Source organism: Austrofundulus limnaeus, unplaced genomic scaffold (genome assembly GCF_001266775.1).
Source record: "Austrofundulus limnaeus strain Quisiro unplaced genomic scaffold, Austrofundulus_limnaeus-1.0 Scaffold4, whole genome shotgun sequence".
NCBI classification, from domain to species: Eukaryota; Metazoa; Chordata; class Actinopteri; order Cyprinodontiformes; family Rivulidae; genus Austrofundulus; species Austrofundulus limnaeus.
In genome coordinates this window covers 6150795-6170981 of record NW_013952406.1, presented here as the reverse complement: position 1 = coordinate 6170981, position 20187 = coordinate 6150795, and the positions used below count along the sequence as shown (strand labels likewise).

General features: G+C 41.3%; 3 protein-coding genes across 8 annotated transcripts in view; 2 read left to right on the top strand and 1 right to left on the bottom strand.

Annotated features, from left to right (window-relative positions):
- The window catches only part of arhgap44a (Rho GTPase activating protein 44a), a 30552-nt gene extending 15732 nt beyond the window's left edge, over positions 1–14820 (top strand). Inside the window, exons 10-23 of one of the 5 annotated variants that reach the window (XM_014025526.1) lie at positions 364–491; positions 668–779; positions 1073–1154; positions 1314–1394; positions 1658–1771; positions 1871–1962; positions 2416–2605; positions 4586–4603; positions 4723–4911; positions 6760–7272; positions 8778–8923; positions 9036–9437; positions 10040–10091; positions 11075–11156. In XM_014025526.1, coding sequence (XP_013880980.1) covers positions 364–491; positions 668–779; positions 1073–1154; positions 1314–1394; positions 1658–1771; positions 1871–1962; positions 2416–2605; positions 4586–4603; positions 4723–4911; positions 6760–7272; positions 8778–8923; positions 9036–9437; positions 10040–10047 — 2075 coding nt within the window. In that variant the 3' untranslated portion in view covers positions 10048–10091; positions 11075–11156. Of the gene's footprint in view, positions 1–363; positions 492–667; positions 780–1072; positions 1155–1313; positions 1395–1657; positions 1772–1870; positions 1963–2415; positions 2606–4585; positions 4604–4722; positions 4912–6759; positions 7273–8777; positions 8924–9035; positions 9438–10039 lie in introns of all 5 variants that reach the window. The other 4 variants (XM_014025501.1, XM_014025517.1, XM_014025510.1 and 1 more) reach the window with 4 other exon arrangements.
- Positions 14821–16380: 1560 nt separating this feature from the next.
- On the bottom strand, positions 16381–17416 carry LOC106529952 (RING finger protein 222). Its single transcript, XM_014025490.1, has one exon. It carries the CDS (start codon positions 17215–17217, stop codon positions 16597–16599), a length of 621 nt encoding a protein of 206 aa, XP_013880944.1. The 5' UTR covers positions 17218–17416; the 3' UTR covers positions 16381–16596.
- An 883-nt stretch (positions 17417–18299) lies between these two features.
- The window catches only part of ndel1b (nudE neurodevelopment protein 1-like 1b), an 11289-nt gene continuing 9401 nt past the window's right edge, over positions 18300–20187 (top strand). The window contains exon 1 of one of the 2 annotated variants that reach the window (XM_014025470.1): positions 18300–18406. The gene's annotated coding sequence lies outside the window, so the exon portion shown is untranslated. The remainder of the gene's footprint in view (positions 18407–20187) is intronic. The other variant, XM_014025478.1, reaches the window with a different exon arrangement.

Below are 20187 nucleotides of genomic sequence, written 5' to 3'. Positions count from 1 at the left end.
CTCACACCGAGGACCTATCCACGTTATCATTTACCCGGAATGCTTTGTGTAAATAAAATGGCCCCGTTCGTGTAATATATTTTTAAACTTTTAGTTTAAAAATGATAAAAACTGAACATCCTACAGAATTTTTACAGTCTTTATTTTACAGTTAAAATATATGTTTATCATATAAAGTCTAATGTTACAACTAATGGGGGTCCCTTTAACTGAAGCTTTTCAGCATCACGTTTTTAATAAATTTGCAGAGAAAAAAAAACTTTGTAGAACCATCGTTCCAAATCCTCCCGAAAAAGATGACCTWTGTGATGAGTGGGTTTTATTGTATCGCTGTGCGATTCTTAACACTGATTTGTGTCGCAGAGGCGTGGGTGGAAAAGCCGTCATTTGGCAAGTCCCTGGAGGAACACCTGAATATTAGCGGGAGAGAGATCGCTTTCCCCATCGAAGCYTGTGTCACCATGCTATTAGAGTGTGGCATGCAAGAAGAGGTAAAACACACGCATCATGCACTTTGTCGTTGCACGTTTTGCACGCAGGAATAAAATGAAATGTGTGCTCATAGTTACCATTTAACAAATGCACTTGCTGCGATTTAGTGTTGGGGCAAAGCTCATGTTACAACCGGTAATTACTCATGACTGTGTAATAAATGTGGGGTCTTTAGGGCCTGTTCAGAGTGGCTCCATCGGCCTCCAAGCTGAAGAAGCTGAAAGCCTCTTTGGACTGCGGCGTTCTTGATGTGCAGGAGTACTCGTCCGACCCACACGCCATTGCAGGTGATTTCCACCCACTCAAACACATTAGAAAATGTTGTTGTTTCCCCACGCTGAAAATACTCCGCCCACAGTTTCCCTTTGGTTGCTTGCTCGGTCGTCGCTGTCTGTCACACATATTAGCATGACAGCTATTCTGCACAAACATGAATCTGGCAGCTGCAAAGGCCAGCCAGAGGGCAGTAAAGATATGGAGCATAGCCTTCCATGTGCCCTGAAGGCAAGAAAACATCTCTCAAAAAAAGCTGACCAACTTCTTCTTTTTTTTATCCTCGACACGTTATTCTCACCCACAGGGGCCCTGAAATCATACCTCCGTGAACTCCCTGAGCCATTAATGACTACTGAACTTTATGATGAATGGATTCAGGCTTCGAAGTGAGTTGTTATCCTCTCGTTAAAAACAAATCTTGGATTATCCTGTTGGCTATGTTGAATAAAAAGTAGGCTTTGAAACAAGCCTTCTAACTGGAAACTGGTGACATTTACTAGAAAGTGCAACGTGAATAAACCTGTTTGTTCAATATTTGTCTGCAGCGTTCAGGATATGGATAAGAGGCTACAAGCGTTGATGGCAGTATGTGAAAAACTACCCACAGACAACTTGAATAATTTTAGGTCAGTACTTTCTTCTGAGTTCTTTTAATCATATTGTTACACAAGCTCAACGTTATTTTTTAAATTGAACATGCCATATGCAATCAATAAACCAAAAGTCAAGAAGTCCTTTAGTAGTATAGTTTAGCAGTCCTGAAGCAAGCTGTAGTTGTTTGCATGTCTGCAGCCCAACTAATTCTGCATTTTTTTCTATTTACCTAAAAGTAATTATTTTTATCTACATTATCAAAGAACATCTGTGTAAAAAATACCTTATTTTGCAGATATCTGATCAAATTTTTAGCCAAGCTGAGTGAGTATCAAGACTCAAATAAGATGACTCCCGGTAATGTCGCCATTGTTCTCGGACCTAACTTGCTCTGGACGCACACAGAACCGTATGTATTCTTAACGTACTAACCACGTGTAAACTAACCACACATTCATTTCATTGTGACGCTTATTGTCCTTATTGTTTTTTTTMTTTTTTTTGACAGGAACATGACAGAGATGATGACCACTGTTTCCCTACAGATTGTTGGCATTATTGAGCCCATAATTCAGCATGCTGACTGGTTTTTCCCTGGAGGTAGGGGATAATATTACTGTGAACAGTGTGCACGCTTGTAATAGAGGTTATGCACATGTCCCAGAAAGTAATCCCAGACTGAGAGCTTTAAAACACAGAAAGCAGAACTTAAATGTGAGGGGGATGTTGGGCAATCAACAATACAAACAGACTCAGGTGCTAAATAGATTGCTGCAAGGAAATACTGGTATCCAGAACTGTGGGTGTTCAATGAACACCATCTCTGATGTGATTTTAGGGTTAGATTTGCTATCAAAATGAAAAGATTTTGAAAATCTGTACATTAAATAGGCTATCTCCCATTTATAGTCTGTGTATCTACAGTTTTTGCTAACCCTGGATGGGAAAAAAGACTCAAAATATAATGTTTTAGCCTAAAAAAGAAATGTTTTGGAGAGGATTTGTTGAAAACTCGCTACAGTTCTGCTGATGTTGTGTCTGCTTATGCCGCAGAGATTGAATTCAACTTGACAGGCAGCTACGGAAGCCCGATCCACACCAACCACAACTCCAACTACAGCTCCATGCCGTCACCAGACATGGACCAATCGGATCGCAAACAGCAGCAGCAGCACGACCAGAGCCGCCGCCCACTGAGCGTCGCCACTGACAACATGATGCTGGAGTTCTACAAGAAAGATGGGTATGATCCTGCCCACTCGTCTTCCATCTTTCACTCGCTCTCATCACCCACGCCGCTGAGCTGAATTAGTGTGTGCTCGCAGGAAAAGGTTTTATTTTCTTTAATTTATTTTTTTTACACATCCTGCCATCTAAAATTGTTGCTCCAGGGTGTCAGCTGCCTCCYCAGATCACAGAGAGACAAGCATTTTGCCTCCAATTGTTTTCCGACATACAACTAAATCCCCTGTTATCGGGTTTCATCAAGAGGAGGCTGAATTGCTGGAATGGTGTTGTCTCTATGGCAACAGGCCCCTCACAGAGAGCTGTTAGTTGATTTTTTTTCCTCAGGAAATATTTTTCTGGGCTCATCTTCTTGTCCTCCCACACCCAGCTCATCCTTCACAGTCTGGCTGCTGCGTCACCTGGCCTGAGTCACTCATCCAACCAATGGGAAATTATTTGAAGGGGGTGAGGGGGGCAGAACCAGCTAAAGTCAAATTAACACAGAACCTCCAAGATTAGATATTCATCTGAAGTTGTAAGATTTTTGAAGTTGCTTTATTTAATTTTAAGTAATGAGCAACTTTGCAAAAGAAAAATCTCTTCTAAACTGGTTTAAGTAAGTAAGTAAGTAAAGTTTTGCTTATAAAGCGCCTTTCACGGAAACATATTCACAAGGTGCTTAACAATCAATCAGTTTGATTTAAAAGATGCCACTGAGTGCAGGGGCGGGGCCAGAGGGGTGGCCGGGGTGGCTGGTGCCACACCTGGCACCTGATTGGCCAGCCCAAGTGCCACCCCAAAAGAAATGACAAGTGGGTGCAGATCTTGAATTTTTTTACATTTAGATTTTGTGAAAGATTGCTCTCTCATATATTGTATAAATTTTCAGTTGTGTATGATTAAAAATTCCTGAATTATAGCACTTTGTAAAATTAGCATTAGCATTAGTGGTTAGCTTAATTTGGGATTAGCATCGGCAATCAGCTTGTGATCATTCCTAACTTCTTCACAACTAATTTCGTTTCAGTAAATCCTAAAATGGCTGAATAAATGTGTTTTAAAGTGAGCTGTGTTGGCCATCTTGTGTTTTCAAGTGGCATTTGGAATTTGATAGTTTTCAGCTACTTTTATACTAATCTTCAGCTTTGTGTCACTCAAAAGGGCTGAATAAGTCGTGGCTAACATTTAGCTTGGTTTTTTTAATCATTCTTAGCTATGTTCATGCAAATTTCAATCCAATATTTCTTAAAACAGCTGAATGCAAGCCATTTGAATGTTCATATCCAGAGGGTTTTTCTTTATTCGTATGTGCCCCCATTAAAAAGCACCTCGACCACCCCTTGCAAAAAGTCTAGTTCCGCCCCTGATGGAGAGCACACGGGTAAAGGGCTCTGACATCCTCTCACCTACTGAACACCCAGAATGTGATTTTTGACAAAAGGTAAAAAAATAAAATAAAATAATCAATCTCTTTGCAGTAGAGCTGATGTGTGGTGAATTAGTGTGATCTGCAGTTCTAGTTATCTTATTAGATGAGTGGAGTTTAATCCAAATGGATGAGAAAGGTTTGGGCAGGGCTTTGCATAATTTCTTAAAACGCCATTTTGGACGGCGTTATGGATGTCTAAAAACGGCGTAACATGCGYCGTTTCCTCTGGTCTCAGAATGCCGTAGCGCGTCAAAAGCAGCGTTCAATGACCTGAGAAAACGTCCTTTTTTTCCGGCATTCTGATGCGTTCATGAATCGGCGTAAAACCCGGCATTCTGGATGAATTTCCGCCGCATTTTACAGCAGAATGAGGTAGAAAACAGTGGAATTTACAAAACTTTTTAACCAGACGGGTGATTTCAAGTCTTATATTTGAATACTAAGGCTTGCCATCCTCCTCATCCCTCATCGTCCCCTCATGCACAATGTTTTCAATTTGTGAATGTCTGCATCACTTACTGTATGTCCTCATACCCCTTTTGCCTTTCTTCTCCTCTACTAACGCAGCATTAGGAAGATACAAAGGTACCGTATCATTCCTTTTTCCCACTTCCTTCCTCAAATTTTCCCGTCACTCACTTCATGTTTGGATTGTTTTCATCACATGTAACCATGATTACTACTATGATTGTGTTCCTCTCCAGTATGGGCGTCCGGGTTATGGATACCTCCTGGGTGTCCCGCAAGGGRTCGTCTACACTGACGCGCAAGGCTTCCTCCACTCCTCCGGGCATGCAAGGGCCCGGCTCCCCGGCAGACACGCTCATCCCCGAGCAGCCAGGAGAGCTCGTCACCTCTCCGTCCGCCACTCCCCCTCTGGGAGAGAGGATTTGGTAAGTTAACATGAAAATAACGCTTCCTCCTTCCTCACTCGCACACTCCTACGCATCCTTACTGCCAACACCGTCTTCGTCACCATCAACATTTCTAAACGGGTTTGACCATCGTCCTTGGCCGTGTGACCCATCCATTGTTTTCTTTCTACCTCAGTCAAAATATTCATGTCTAATGTTTGATGGATTGGAGCAACATACTCAGCTTCTGCAAGCTGCCACCTTGTTTTTGGGTGAAAATGAACCTCAGTGCTTTGACTGGTGCTAAATGCATTTGACCAGTGTTAGTTTTGAGTCCCTGGAAGCCACTTTATTGTTGAACTATGGGAAATGGGCAGTTTCTCCCTAATAAAAGTGGAATAACAACACCACCCTCTGGCCTAAAGTGTCATATGCTGACAGATAGTAGGTAAATTAGACTTTATATTTGTACCATATTCTTCGATTACCCTTTGATAATTTTTTTGTTTTCTTTGTCCAGTGTTGAATTTATAGAAAGCTCATTATTTTAAATTATTATTAAGTAGCATGCTCAGTAGCATCTGAAAGGAATAAAACTGAGGATGAAAAACCGGATGTACTGTAATTGTTTTTACTTAAGGGAAGCACAATTGTCATTCCACCCCCTGCACCCACTTTTTCTAAAGTGGGGTGCAGCTGCTCCACTGGGTAGCCACATGTGTACATAATAACAGCTTAAAATGTCTCCCATCTTATTGAAGTCCTCGCTGCAAATGAAGCTATGCTTTAATAAGCTTTCTTGGTTTTATAGAAACAAACAAATCTGCAAACCTCTTTTAAAAAATACATATTTTCTGCGTCAAAGCGACGCTGAAACTTCTAGATGTGACACATTTGTTATTTCCAGCGTGTCACCAGCACTTTCACAGCGTTCGTTTTCACCCAAAAAGGAGGCCAGGCCATTTGAAGGAGACGAAAGCGAGGCGACYTAGCTCCAATCCATTGTTCTGGTTTCACACTCTGCACTATGCGAGCATTCTGTTTTTATGTTGTTTTTCATTGCAACTTCTTTTTTTCCTTTTTCCAACTTTGACAATTTTTGTTTTATACTCAATCCTGTATTGACATTGTGTTTATGTATAAGATGTTATTACACGCTTTGATCTGTGACTCTTTGCAAGCATGCTGARATATCCATCATCTCGCTGTCGGCTTGGCTTTCTCCATCTTTTTACACTCAGATTGACTCCAGRATAGTCGGTTCCACTTTCATATTGAAACACATGAATAATCACCTCATGGTTAGTGGTTCTGCCTGTGTGGCAGACAAGAATTAATCTGGCTTCTGGCTTGGCTGGCTTTCCCCTCATTTCCTGTGGCTCTTTCAGCTGATGAAAGGGTTTTGTGTCTGTTTCACACTGCCCTGGGCTGACTGCAGGACCTGGGATGCGAACAAAGTCTAATATGATCAGGGTTTCCATATCCAGCAGTGAGGAGATATGCAGCTCAGTTTGATAGCATTGTAAGCTTCATATCAAGACCTTGGCTAAAGAGAAAGATCCTCAGAGCTCCATGCAGTGTGCAGACACAAGGTGATCACAGAGGAAGTTCTACACACTCTATTCTTTTCCTTTGGCAATAAGATGCTGTTTTTCTTTGCTTATTTTGTGCTTGTTCTTGTATTTGCACTAGGCTGACTGTGTGCTAAGTTTGGTGCTCACCAGTTTTCCCTAAAATGCTTTTTTTTTGTCTTTTTCCTTCTTGCCACAGACCAACTAACTCACTAACACCCAAATCATCAGAACAGATTTTTTTTTTAATCGCTCCAATGCGTTCGAGCCACTCGAGCTGTTTTATTTGTGCTGTCTGTTTTCTTAATATCTGCAGCTCAGACAACATGCCGCTCAATCGGCCGGACACCTCTCATGCCCACGCACCCCCGGGGGAGGACCGGCCGCCCCCCCCTTACCCGAGCGCCTCGTGCCACGCCGCCCCGCACCACTTCTACCCCAAAGCCCCGCCCTGCGCTCGCCCCGTGGCGCCAGGCCCCGAGTCCCAGCCCCCGGCCTCCCCGCCTCCCCCGATGCGCTGGTCTGGCTTCACCCCCCCTGCCCCGCCTCCTTCCTCCTCTTCCTCCTCTTCCTCCTCGTCGCTCGACATCAATTCAAACCCCAAACCTAGCTGCCTGCACTTCCCCAAGCACAGCCCCCCGGGTGACATGTCGCACGCCCCCCCGCCCGACACAAATGCCTCTCCACTTTATGTTAAAACCCCTTTGGTACTGACCCGCCATGACCAGGCCCTTGGCAACCCCCCTAGCCTCCCTTCGTCTGTGCCCCCGCCCCCACCGTGGGCTGCCTGTCCATGTGCCCGAGAGAGAGGACCCCCCAGGCTGACTAGGTAAACACAACACACCTACGGCCACWATGGACGCATCACAGAGTGGCAGCTGCATTTCTCCTGTGTAGTTCCCTGCTCAGATCTGCCTTTTGCTCCTTTTTCCTCCTTATTTCAGTGTCAAACCTGAGATTCTGTAACTTCAGGTTGTCTGGATGCCTGGGATGCTGGTTATTATAGAAAACAAAAATATGCACGACTTACWCAGTTTGACGTTGTTGGGTTAAAGACAAAAACCACAGAAATTTCATCAAAAAAGCATTTTATACTGTATATGAACTGATTTAATTTTATGTTCTAAAGCTTGAAGAGTTTATTTTAATTATTGTTAACAAACAAAATACAATTATAATAGTTTTAATAAGATTTTCTTGCTTTGGTTTCAACAAACAACATGGGCTGAGGATAAAAATGAGTGACAGAATAAATTAAAAAAACAACACAAGTATTAGACAATAATTAAAATTTCAGAAGGGTAATTGTTCTTAAATTTTAAAACATTGGAAAAATCTTAGACCTGCTCCAACTTGTTTTAAAATTAGAGAGTATGAACCTCAGAAATTTTATGTTGAATATAACATGTTATGAACCCAAAATGCAGAAATGAATTTATTCTAACATGTACAGTTAAGCTGATGAGAAAAAATAAAACATTTTTTGCCTTGGTCTACAAAAAAAAGAAAGAGAGAAAAAAATTAGTAAAGTAAAAATTTTTGTGATTTTTGTTCATTATTTTGATTTTAATTTGCTTTTCTCAATATTGTGTCAGTCTGTTATAATTGTCTCTTTAGCCTTCAGTTTGTGACTTTACACTGAGAAAGTTGTACATCTGTCTTCTAGTTCTGAATTTCAGGTAGCAAATGCGAGAGAAGTTTTAAATTACCATGTGATACCATATTCACTGTTTTGTCAGTTTTACTGATATTTTATTATTGCACATTTGCTTCACGATATCTCTAAAGCACCGAGAGAGTCTGAAAAATGAGTAACCTCTTTATTAGACTTTTATTCCATTCACAACAAAAAGGAATAAAGTCAGTGTTTACAGTTAACCTTTCTAACAATGTTTATGTATTTTTCTGTTCACGTTTTTTTATGTTTCAAGGATAAAATGTGATGTGTTTCTAGAGATGTACAATATTTGACACCTATTTTTAGTATATTTTGATATAATTTTTGCCTTCTGTAATTATAAATATTTTTGTGTGATTGTGAGACATGTAAAAAATCATATATTGAATATTTTAAAAAAATCTCTTAATATTTACCGTAATAGATTTGATGTTCTGTTGCTTTCAGTTGTGTTCTTGATTTCAGCAACTGTATTAATGTAGGTTWAAAAAGTGATTTATAAGAGTGTAAGAATCACTAGCAGTGGTGATGATGGTGGCAGTGACTGTTGTAAGGTAATGTGAGGCACATGTTGTAAACACACAGCTCAGGCCTTCAGTGTTGAATAATTTGCTGTTTCTATTCTGGTCCATATGATAATGTCTGCTGTTTTTCAGTTCACTGAAGAGTAAAGAGCTCTCCCCTGTAATTGGACACAAAGCCATCCAGGTGGCCAGTCCAACAGTGCCCCCCAGCAGCAGCCCTCAGAGCAGCAGCCAGTCCCCCCACTCCACAGAGCAGAGTCCYCACACTCTGCGCAAAGGTCAGCATGTTGATCTTTTTTATTTTATTGTTTTGCTTTGACTAAATGAGTCGATTTGATATTTCGTCAGAGGGAACAGTAAAATACTGTAACATGCTATGTTTGTTTGCAGGTTCCAAAAAGTTGGCCCCAGTCCCGCCAAAAATCCCGTATGGCCAATCAGGAGGAATGTCTGACCAGTCGACGGGTCAGCCGTCACCGGTCAGCCTTTCCCCCACCCCTCCCAGCACCCCGTCCCCATATGGACTGACCTATCCTCCTGGACAAGTCCCACCATCGTCCCCTGGACAGACTCCGCTAGGGGCACCSCACTCCCTATCCTCCCCGCCTTCCCTGACCGGAACACTCACCAAGTCACGGCCTGCCCCCAAGCCCAGGCAGAGACCCAGCCTGCCCCCTCCTCAGCCACCCACAGTGCCCCTGGGGATCTCTGGTCCGGCCTTGCCCCCGGTCCCCCAGCCTCTGGAGCAGGGCCTCCTGGATGGACTGTCTCCTGGAGAGAGCATGTCTACAGGTAAACACCAGCCCGTGGCAACATCACCCCCACCGCCGCCGCCTCAGGTGGGGCTGCAGCGGCCCACTCTCAGACTCGCTGTGGCTCTGTCCAATGGAGATGGAGGACGAGTGTAGGACTCTGTATGACTGWAGACGTAGAGGACACCTGTTTCTTTTAATTGTCTGATCACCTCCCCAAAAAAATATGATTGACAGAAAAAAAAAGAAGCTGCCTTTTAGAAACAGACGCAAAAATAAAAGGTAGATTTTAGCGTTTCTGTGTAGTGAGCCGATGTCATCGCTTGTGTTCTGTGATGATGTTTCCGGGTAACGTGTGGAAACATCAGACAAGCATATAGCTCGTTCTGCTTGTATGGAAGTCGCCATCATGTGCTCTCTGTTTATCTGTGTTACCCAGACCCCCACATGCGGCAGAGGTAGGTCAGAGGCTTACATTGAGCAGGTGTGGAAACATAACCAGAAACACCCCCACCTCCCACATGATACCTGCAATATGATGTTCTGATGATGAGGTGTTCTGTTATATATTCCAGTCATTCTTTGACTTTGTTATATTTATCATTCTCTTGTCCTCCCCTGCTACTATTGTGTACTTTGCAGCTGTGTGAGGCCAGGGATTCAGTGTGGGCTAAGTGTGAGGGGGACTTTTAGGGTAAGCCAGACCGCCCCCCCGCCCCATGCACTCCATCTCACTGCCTGGCCTCGTACTGTGGATGCCTCTGGGCTCTCCTGCAGCCTGTGTTAAAGACGCCCCACGTGTAGCTCTCAATCAGAATATTTATTTTTTYTTCTGTTGCATCAGTTTAAAATTGTTATTTATTCGCTCTGTGCAGCTTAACCACTAARGCACGGCTAATGGATTTCCCAGAGTGCACCACATTGCGCTCTCATTGCAGTAATCATTGCTTACAAAGGTTCATCTTAAACTCCCCTCCTCGTTCAGTTTACCCCCTGTACTCCGGCCTCATGCTGGCAGACACCTCCTCCTCTAATCCTCTAATGCCCCCCCTGCCCCCTCAGGGGTCCACAGGTAAACCTTTCGCTTTTTATGTAACCTCTGCTTCCTCTTCTTTCACGCTCCATCTCATTCCTACACAGGAGTAGTCATCAGCCTGTTTGGACCTGTGGCTTCCAGTAAACGGTACAGCGCTGAAGGTTCTGCAGGACAAGCAGTCTTTCATTGCTACTTTAAGCCACTTGGTGTCTTGACGCCATTTTTTCTTTCTCCGCAGATACACACACATCTTGTTGCCTTTGTGTTGGTTTATCCGGCCATTGTTGTAGCTGTGCAATGTGTCATCGTGCAGTCGTTTGACCTGTCGTTGTGTTTTTTTCTGACCAAGTGTGTGTCGCTGTTCTGCCAAAAGACAAACGACACCAATCTGTGGCTAATCTCAAAACTGAGAAACATCCCTGTGTAGAATGTGAAGCACATYTAATCTACTTTAATCTAGTTCATATGCCACAAATCACGAGCCAAGCATAAAGACAACTAACYTTATTTCTGCTCTCTTTCATTTTTACACCTCATTATCATCATCACATGACCCTCACCCTCGCCTGTTTCCTCTTCCTGTCGCTCTTCAATACCACTTCTGCTGTTCTGCTCACCTTTCCCGTCATGGTTACCATTAGATATCTTCAATTACGAAATCCCCTCCATCAATGTCAATCTGGACAGCCTCATCGATGAGTTCAGCGGCGCCCCCTGCAGGAGGTCCACGGCAGTGACAGACTCTCCAGACGGGGACGCTGCGCCCGAGGAGGAGCCCCAGAGCACCATTTTATGACCTACGACCCCGAGGCGTCACGRTACCAGCAACCCTAGATGCTCCTAACTGTTGCCATTGAGGCCTGGTGGAAACAAGCCACCGGCCTCCCCCAATGCCCACCTGAAACCGGGACACGAACGTTCACGTCTGCCACAAGCTGCAGAGACACCCATCTTTCACAGCTGCATCGCTTAACGTGACTACAAAAAGAAACCTGAAAAACAAACACCAAAATGCCATAGTGGACGAACTGTTGCCTTTAAGAGGAAAGACTGGAAAATAGATAAGTATTACAGCAAAAGATTTTAATTTCACTGGTTTATTTTGGCTTTTTTAAAATAATTTAAACGCTTTTTAACACAGTGACTTGTGTGTCTTTTTTATTGCTTTTTTTCCCTTTGCTTTATAACATGCAGTCAAATTGCAACATGACTCACACACATTGTACAAGTTTTGCTTAGGGAAGTTCATCCTCAGGTTGAGACAGAGACAGAGTGAGAGCAGATAGTCTGGTTTTATTGCTCACAGGGTATTCGACTTTGCACACGTTAAAAAAAATAAAATAAAAAGATACATGCCAGGTCCTTTAAAAAAAGGCTTRGCATGCAGAATGAAACACCTAATTCAGTTTTATTTTTATAGCCTCACTCCCCACAACTTTAAGTCTCTTTTTTTGATCACAAACTCTTTGCCAGACGTCTACGGTTGTAGATAAGCTCACTTTTGACTCCCTTTCTACTGAACCAGCACATACTGAGAAGAATGTTATTGTAATTCTAGCTTTTGTAAGTGTTCTGTGGAAGAAAGACCCCATGATGTTGCATGAGAAGCCAATGTGACCGGCCTCAGAGGGCCTCAGAGTGGCTGTGCTTTAGTTTGTGTGAGTGTTTGTGGTCTTTTTTTAAACCCCCAGCGTGGTCGGCCTTTTTGCAGCTTGGTGATAACGGATGAACAACGACACTGCCTTTATGTTTGTGTGATTTATCTCTCTTAACTTTGTTTCAAGTGCTTCAGGTTCATTGACCTTTGACCCTTCTCTGAGTGTCAATACAAAGACTGTACATAAACATGATGTGTATAAAAAGCAAGAGGAAAAGTCTATGTAAAATGTGTATCTTGAACATATAATGATGACAATACAGTATATGTGCTGATATTTATGGTGTAGATAATGTATTGATTAAAAAAATTGATGTTATTTTTGTCCCTGCACACGATGAACAGGTGTACTGCAGGTTCATCATATTTCACAGTAACACCAGGTAACTGCGATGCTGCAGCAGACGAGCAGAATGTTGTTTCTGCTAGAAATCAGCCGAAGCTGCTTCTTTTTTAGTATTCTGTTGCTTAAGATTTCATTTCAGTCCAGTTGGAACTTTAATGGCTTGCCGAGTAACTATAAATGACTTTCTTTTATGAAATGTTATGTGATCCAGTTTAAAGTAAAGGCCTAGCGATCCTTAAAGAAATGCATATCGCCCGCTGCATCTTATGCCAACGTTTTAAGTTTTAAGTTTATCTTATGTTCAGAAATGACAAAACAGTTATTCGGTCACTTTTTGAAAACAAAACTACATTCAGTGCATTGCAATATTGTGATTTTGCATGTCCTGTTACAGCTTAGATTGCGTGTTGTGGGTGACTCTCAGCTACTACCACACCAGATTTTAGCTCAGTARCTGTACAGTTGACTGAGTTATAGCCGTTTTTGTGTTTGCTAAGATTGCTTTTCTGTGGCGGCCATCTTGCTTTGAATTGATTGTGAGTTTCAAACAGGGTTGACTCCAACAGGCAATGACAATGTTTCAGGAAAATACATTGCACAATGTGCTGAGCTCAAAGCATGAGTTGAGGACAATGCCCAGCTACAACCACAACAAAATTTAGCCCAATATCTGTGGTATTGGCTGGGTTATAACATTTTATTTTGTTTGTAAGATCAGTTGGAGGTGGCCATCTTGGATTTACATCAAAAGGATTTCAACCCAATAATAGATTTCTGAAAGCTTCATCCGTTCAGTGAATAATGTGATATTTTACCAACAGTTCAGACAAATGTACACATATGGGCAAAAACATATATTTTTTTGCCTTTATCAGCGGGCGATAATGTAAATAATCTGCCTCTTCTTGAACAATTCTAAGCCATTGAATTAATTTTTATAGTTGGAAAGTTTCAAAAATGACAACAAGGTTCTGATTATGAAGACAACTGACTTTTTGTTTTTTGCTCTCTGACAATTAGAGATATATTTATTTTTAATTAACCTGACGACACTCCTTACAATTTCGCCTTTTTCCTTTATTGTACAGTTTCTCAAAACAGTAACGTTAAAGTGCGATTACAGTGTTCTCTAAGTCAAAACAACGTGGACTCAGTCACATTTTTGAACTCTACGGAAGAAAAAAAAGCCATTTATTTCACTGCAAAGCTTTCTTTTTCTTTTTTCTTTTTTTTTTTTTTGGTAGGTTTTTTATGTGGGAATCAAGAAGAATTATAGACGAGTCTTTCTGCAGAAGTTATCTTTGGTATGCCTCAGTGTGTGTGCTCAATCTTCATGAAGATTTTGGTGATGTTGATTATATTGATAGTTGTGGTAACTATATAACTACAATTGCAAGTGCCCTCACTCTGGTTGTTTTTTCGGAGCTATAGTCATGAATAACGTGTGCTAGAGGTTTTTTATTTGTGCTGCATCGATACATTTGTACCAGGATGTCTCTGAATGTGACTGACACAGGTTACGGCATTCTGTAACAACTAGCAGGACAAGTGGGAGTTAGTGCTTTAATGGGGTTAGTTTCAGCCCGTTGGCATGTTTTATTACCAGGACATAGCAGCATCACGTTAATGCTTTTGTGCATTATAACTGGAACCTGCAGCAATGTAGAAGCATGCATTCATGGTCATTTTATGTGTGGTTACTATGCTGCTGAAAGAAAACTACAAAGAAAGAAAAGAAATCATCAGTTCCTTCCCAAAAATGTGAGCTATATTTTTTGTCATGTATCTAATTTCAGCTATAACAAACTTTATGGGTTTTAAGATGCTTTTTTTTCCTTTTTGCACCAGATGATAGTTTAATCAAGCCTATTATTGACTTTAGTCCTCTGAGCTCACCTTATCACTACATATGTTAGTCTAAATTTAAGCCCAGTTTGTTTACATTTTGTGTCCAGGGTTTAAATTAGAAAATACGTAAAAAAAGAAGAAAAAAAAGTGTCATGCATGCACTTATATGGGTATTTTAATAATCCATGTTTTCACCGTCTTTTTGGGGATTGTAAGAGGGGCCAATAAAGACATGAGTAGAAGGATTTGAAGAAAACGTGGGTCACGATAAATGGACCTTTGTGGGATTTTGAGCAATATAGAGGAGGAGTGGAGGTTGCCTGTAGATGTACAGCCTCCTTCTGCTTTTCACAGCTAATGTGTAAAACAAAACAAAATATCTGCTGCTTGTTGAGCCCACCATGCCCACCCCTCCGTCCTCTGCTTGGCATAAGAAGTTGAACACAGTGTGTACTGTGAAGCCTACCTGCAATCCTTATCAGAATGTCAGAAATAAATATAAATATATATTAAACTCTACATTTTTAAGAATCTCACTTGCAGATTGTGTCTTTATTTCTTTTCTTTCTTGGGTTGAAATGTATTTATCAAACAGTTCAACGTTGATTTGTTTAGACCAGGGCTGGCTCGTGGCAAAGGCAGCGTAAGCAAATGATAAGGGTGCCGTTTATAGGGGGCGCCACAAATGGGGGACAAAAAATATTTTATAGTTTTGAGTAGATTTTTCACTAAATTTTCCAGGGGTGTATACCCTAACACCTCCTAGAACTGCTTCGCTCCACAATCTGGTTTCTGAAGATAAAAAAAAAATATCAGACAAAACTATTTATATGTAAATCAGCAGTGAGATTTGGAGATGCAAAAGGGACGCTAAAATTAACTAGGACCTGATTCAGATAGATTCTACATTTAATCCTGCTAATGAACAGTAATATGCCATTATAACCATTCCTATTTTTCACAGTTTTTCTAATATTTTAAGGCTTTTGTTCAATTTTTTATGTCTTATAGGCAGTATTTTACATTATTTTATAGATATTAAATAATTGGGAAATTACCACAAACATACGTTTTTTTATGTCAGAGAAAATGAGGAAAATATTTATCTATTTATTTATTTGTTTATTTGTGTCTGTTTTCTTGCACTTATTGGTTTTGTTTCCATTCCCTGTACACTGGTAGAGTTCAGCCTGCACGTTTGGTTCATTCAGCGTTTTTTAACTCAACTCTTTCCTTGTTTTGATGCTTTAAGTTATGTCTCTTGAAACAATGTATTGATCTTACCGTTATCAGTTTCCAAACCGATGAGTCCAACAAGTTCATTTTTGCCAAAAAGAGGTCACTCGTCAGGTTTCTGACACATAAACAAAAACAGGTTTTGTTCAAAGGCAGAGGCCTGTTCAGGTGTGTAACCTGCAGGACTGGTCCAGCGGGAGGACTGAAAACTTACAAGGTAAAAGGAGTGTCCATGTTTCAGAGGATGGTGATGATACTGAAAAAGTTCATTCCAAGAACAAGTGACAAATCTGTTCCTCAAACTGCATAAATCTGTCTCACTATGTCAGTTTGAGTGAAACACTGAAACTCTTTGGACAAAAGTTATTCCAAGCKAAACTTCCTCACAATCTTCCAATYCTATAGCTTTAAGTTTCAATATAAACATTAAGACACGTCTGCACGTGCAGGTTCTGTAAGTTTAAACTCTTGGTACTTTAGATTCTGTGGGTCTCAGTGGTAATCTAATCAGAAGTGTCTCTCCTTACAGCAATCGGATAGCTCTCCTTCAGACGGCCGAGYGAGCATCAATTATTTCTTACAGATTCAGTTAAATTCAGTCACTCCAGTAACCTCAATTTAACCATGCATAGCATGCTTTATAGTTAGACTCATTCAAGCCTAATTTATTTTCTATAACAATGCAYCTATTTTTATTGAACTAATTTGAAAACTGGAAGTTGTGTTTTTGCTTGGAAACATGCAGCACAGCAATAGGCTATCTTGTCACCAGTGCAAAAAAGCAAAATTAAAAATAATAGATTTGGAACTTTTTTTAATAGAAGCTTGTCATTTTTGTGCTTGAATTGTTTACATGCTGAATTTGTCACAAACTTGAGCACACTAGACTGCTAAGACTATAGGAAAAAAACTAAATAAATACGTATTTATGTTTTTACTTTAAAGCACATTTTCAGTTCATACGGTTTTTTTTTTTTTGGATCAGTCATTCATAAATATTGCATAATAGAGATAAAAATCCGTGGGAATGTCTTTAAGTTATTTAATCATTTGGCACGTTGAGCCMTCCAAATGGATCATGCCAATAAAATCCAGGGTAAGGTCGCAGCCACCAGCGCGAGTAAAGTAAAGGCAGAAAGCAAAAAGATTAAGCATCTCGCTGTCGTGCAAATCCTGCGTCTCCTCCTGCGCGCCGGCTGTTCCACAGTCGTCACCACATCATGCAGCGCATCCTCCTCGGCCATGGGTCGCCCCTGGGCGCTGATGATGAAGATCTGACACGCGTTGCTGCTGCCGGGACTGATCAGCCTCCCGGCGCGGATCCTCTGAAACACACACCTGCAGCAGCGGATCACCCAGTTCATCCCAGAGAGCAAACTGTCCACGGAGGCGCGCCGTGCGCTCTGGCGCTGCGCGGGTCTCGGTGGGACAGGCACCTCCAGGGTCTGTCCTTCGTCCGGACTCTGTTTGGCTGCGAGGGACGCCAGCGCTTCTTTTTGTCTCCTGATGAACGTCAGGTGACGGCAGATGGGGCAAGCGATCGTGTCCCTGATGTTTCCATCACTGTTGATGCTCACCAGCGTTTTCACCAGGCAGTCGTGGCAAAACACATGTCCGCAGCTCAGCGTCCGTTCGTTGCCAGAGAGAGTCTCGTAGCACACCGGGCACTCCTGCGGGTCCTCTTTAAAGAGTGCCATGTGGGGACCAGGTTATTCGATGGTAAACTCCTGGTTAAAGTGAGGCGTCTCGTCCTCACCGGTTCTCCCAGCCGTTGGTTGGGTGGAGGCCAGAGGAGTGTTGTAAAACAGGGCCGGCCACCTGTGACAGCAGCGAGCTGAACTGGATCCAGTTCAAATGTCTTCACGTTTCATTTTCCTCACCCAGACAGCCTCATATGTCATTGAAACGTGTTTGATTAAAAGCAGCCATGTCTTTGTGTGCTTTGTTGTCATGTAACCACAGATTTCACTTTAATTCTGTTCAATCATTTTAGTTTTCTTCTATATTAAAAAAACATTTTGTGTAGCATTTGTTATATATAAAAGGCGCACGTATCCAATTGCAATGATGCCTTTAAGGACTGTGCYACAAAATAACTGAAGTAAAATGTCCAAAATGTTTCCAGACTGACAAAAGATGATTTCCTTTTAAAAGTTTCCTAAAGGCTGTTCCTATTTCTCATTTCTGATTGGATAGTTGACTTTTTTCTGCCATCTTGTGGCAACAAGAAAAACTACACAATCTAGGCTACATTCAGAAAAAGTGTAATCCCCAAAACACACTGTCCTTCACCATCAAAACTAATGAGTTTGCGGTTCAGTTTATTGTCATATTCAATGAAAGTGAACATTATTTTCCCAACAAAGGGTAAACAAGAATAAAATGTGTTTGTTCCACACTGAATGTCATCAGATATTAAATAGCAGCAGGTGGTCTCTGGAAATTAAAAAAGTAGATAAAGTGAGGCACGGGCTCCTAAATGGTGTATTTGAAATAAATCTATTTAAGGGGAAAGCATGCAATATACACCTAAATGTTTTTGAATTAAATAGGGACAAATGTGACAGGTAATATCTTCATGAGAAAAAAAGGCCTGGATCGTCCTGTTTTCCTTTATGGAACATTACAAAAAAACAGTTTCAATATTAGTCACAGAAACCCGAAAACCAGATGCCTGGGCAGGTAGGTGTGGCTTCTCCCAGTTTTGACGTCATGATYGTAGACGTCAGCACGTACGCCCCTGTGAGCACTGACGTTAGTTCCGGGAGACGCGTTGGCAATTTCCTAAACACTGCACTTACCTCATTTAGCTTCAGAGGCCGCGGCTCGGAAGAAGGTGCCTGAATTACTGACACGGAGGACGAGACACCGCTTTGATATGAGCAGGTAGGAACCTGAACATGTTTAAACAATATTCAGCCTTTTCTGTTTTTTAGCTGCTGTTTGTGTCTCGTGTGTTCGGCTTCCTCTGACTCTSAAAAAAGCTTATTGTTTTAGTCGAAACACCGAGAGTTGTCCGCTATCATTATTCAAACATTCACTTCCCGTTATTCGTATGTGTAGCTTTATGGTTTGTTTTTACWCTATAATTCAGCTCACAGTTTTGTGAATATACCCGGAACGTCTCCTATTTCGTCATAAATCGACYTGTTTAGCCTAAATCAATTATGGCTTGTCACAAGTAAATCAATTTCTAAAACGGCCAACACGTCAGTATGATCAGTTTGGATAAATAATAGTTGTATTTTTTTATAGTGAAAGTCTCCTAGTGTTGTTTCAGTTATTTTTTTTTTTTAACCTTGGGGTGGTGGGTGTAAAAATCCTAAATAAACCTACATAACCTGAGGACTAATATACAGCCAGTTCTGAAGTCAAATACCACCACACCCTTTATATTAAACCTGCAGGGTTGAATCTTTCCTAAGTGGGACAGAGTCAATAAAGATCTAATAGAAGAAGAATTTGTTATCCTCTCCACCTCCTCAACATTGGACCAGACTAAAAACATATGACCTCAGTAACTTCATGACGGTAATGATTACTAATCACAGCATCATTTGCATCCTGTCATGTTTCAAAAATGTGYGGGAAAGACAAGTTTTGTTAGTTTTCTTGTCTGTTATTTCTCTTTATGTCCTATAATAGGAACTCCAGAGGAAACTGAAATGTCATGTGTTAAGGAGGCAGAGTGTCTTCTCCTGACCTGTTACGTGGCCGGACCTAATCTCTCCATGTGATGTAATTGTTTACCTGGACAGTGCTCCTGCATTAGTTCGCTCAAGGCTACATACAGTATCTATCCCATTAGTTTAACCCTGTACAGACATTTTGCTGCTTTCCCCTTCCAGCTTTGTAGAGCCTCTGATTCCCCACTGTTTTGATTTTAGGAGCAACATACTAACACGTGAGGGGTCCTGTAGTCCAAAAGCTGTTGATGAGGCCATCTCAGAGGAATGTTCAAACGGAAGAGCAGGCGGTCTTTCCTCATGTTCACCATCCCGTTTTGTCGAGTCCATTCCTTGCTTAGGAAGGAAAACAACACATCCTCTTTTTCTCAGGTCACAGTTGTTAGTCAGTGAAAGGTCCAAGCTTTCCTATTCTTCTAATAATTATTATTAATTTTTTTTGCTGTTTTGAAAAACGTAAAACAAAATAAATAAAAATGCCTCACTCTGTTTTTGAATTACAGCTGTTTATCATATTTAGTTTGACCATAATTTCAGCTGCAGCTTTTTCTGAGTGGTGGACGTATCACAGCATGAAATTCTTATAACCTCGAGTTGGATCGTCTGAYCCAGAGGTTCCCGAACTTTTTGTCTTCTGACCCACAAAATATCCATGGCAAAAACTTGTGACCCCAAATATTACAGGTCTGAGCACACAAACTCCATTAATAACCCTAAAAACACAGGCTTTTTGYTGATCTAAACAGCTTGTACACACATAAAAATACTTATTTTTTACTTATTTTGTGTTTTTGTAATAACTAAAGGAAAAATGTTCCAGCAGCAATTATTTTTATTACCCTTTACATTGATTTCTGGAGATTATCCAAGGTGCTTCATAACCCACAATATTACAGGTCTGAGTACACGAACTCCATTACTAACCCTAAAAACACAGGCTTTTTGATGATCTAAACAGCTTGTACACACATAAAAATACTT

What these genes read in the sequence shown, in the direction of transcription:
- LOC106529952 (XM_014025490.1), bottom strand. Translation starts at nt 17,217, where the DNA reads ATGGCACTCTTTAAAGAGGACCCGCAGGAGTGCCCGGTGTGCTACGAG.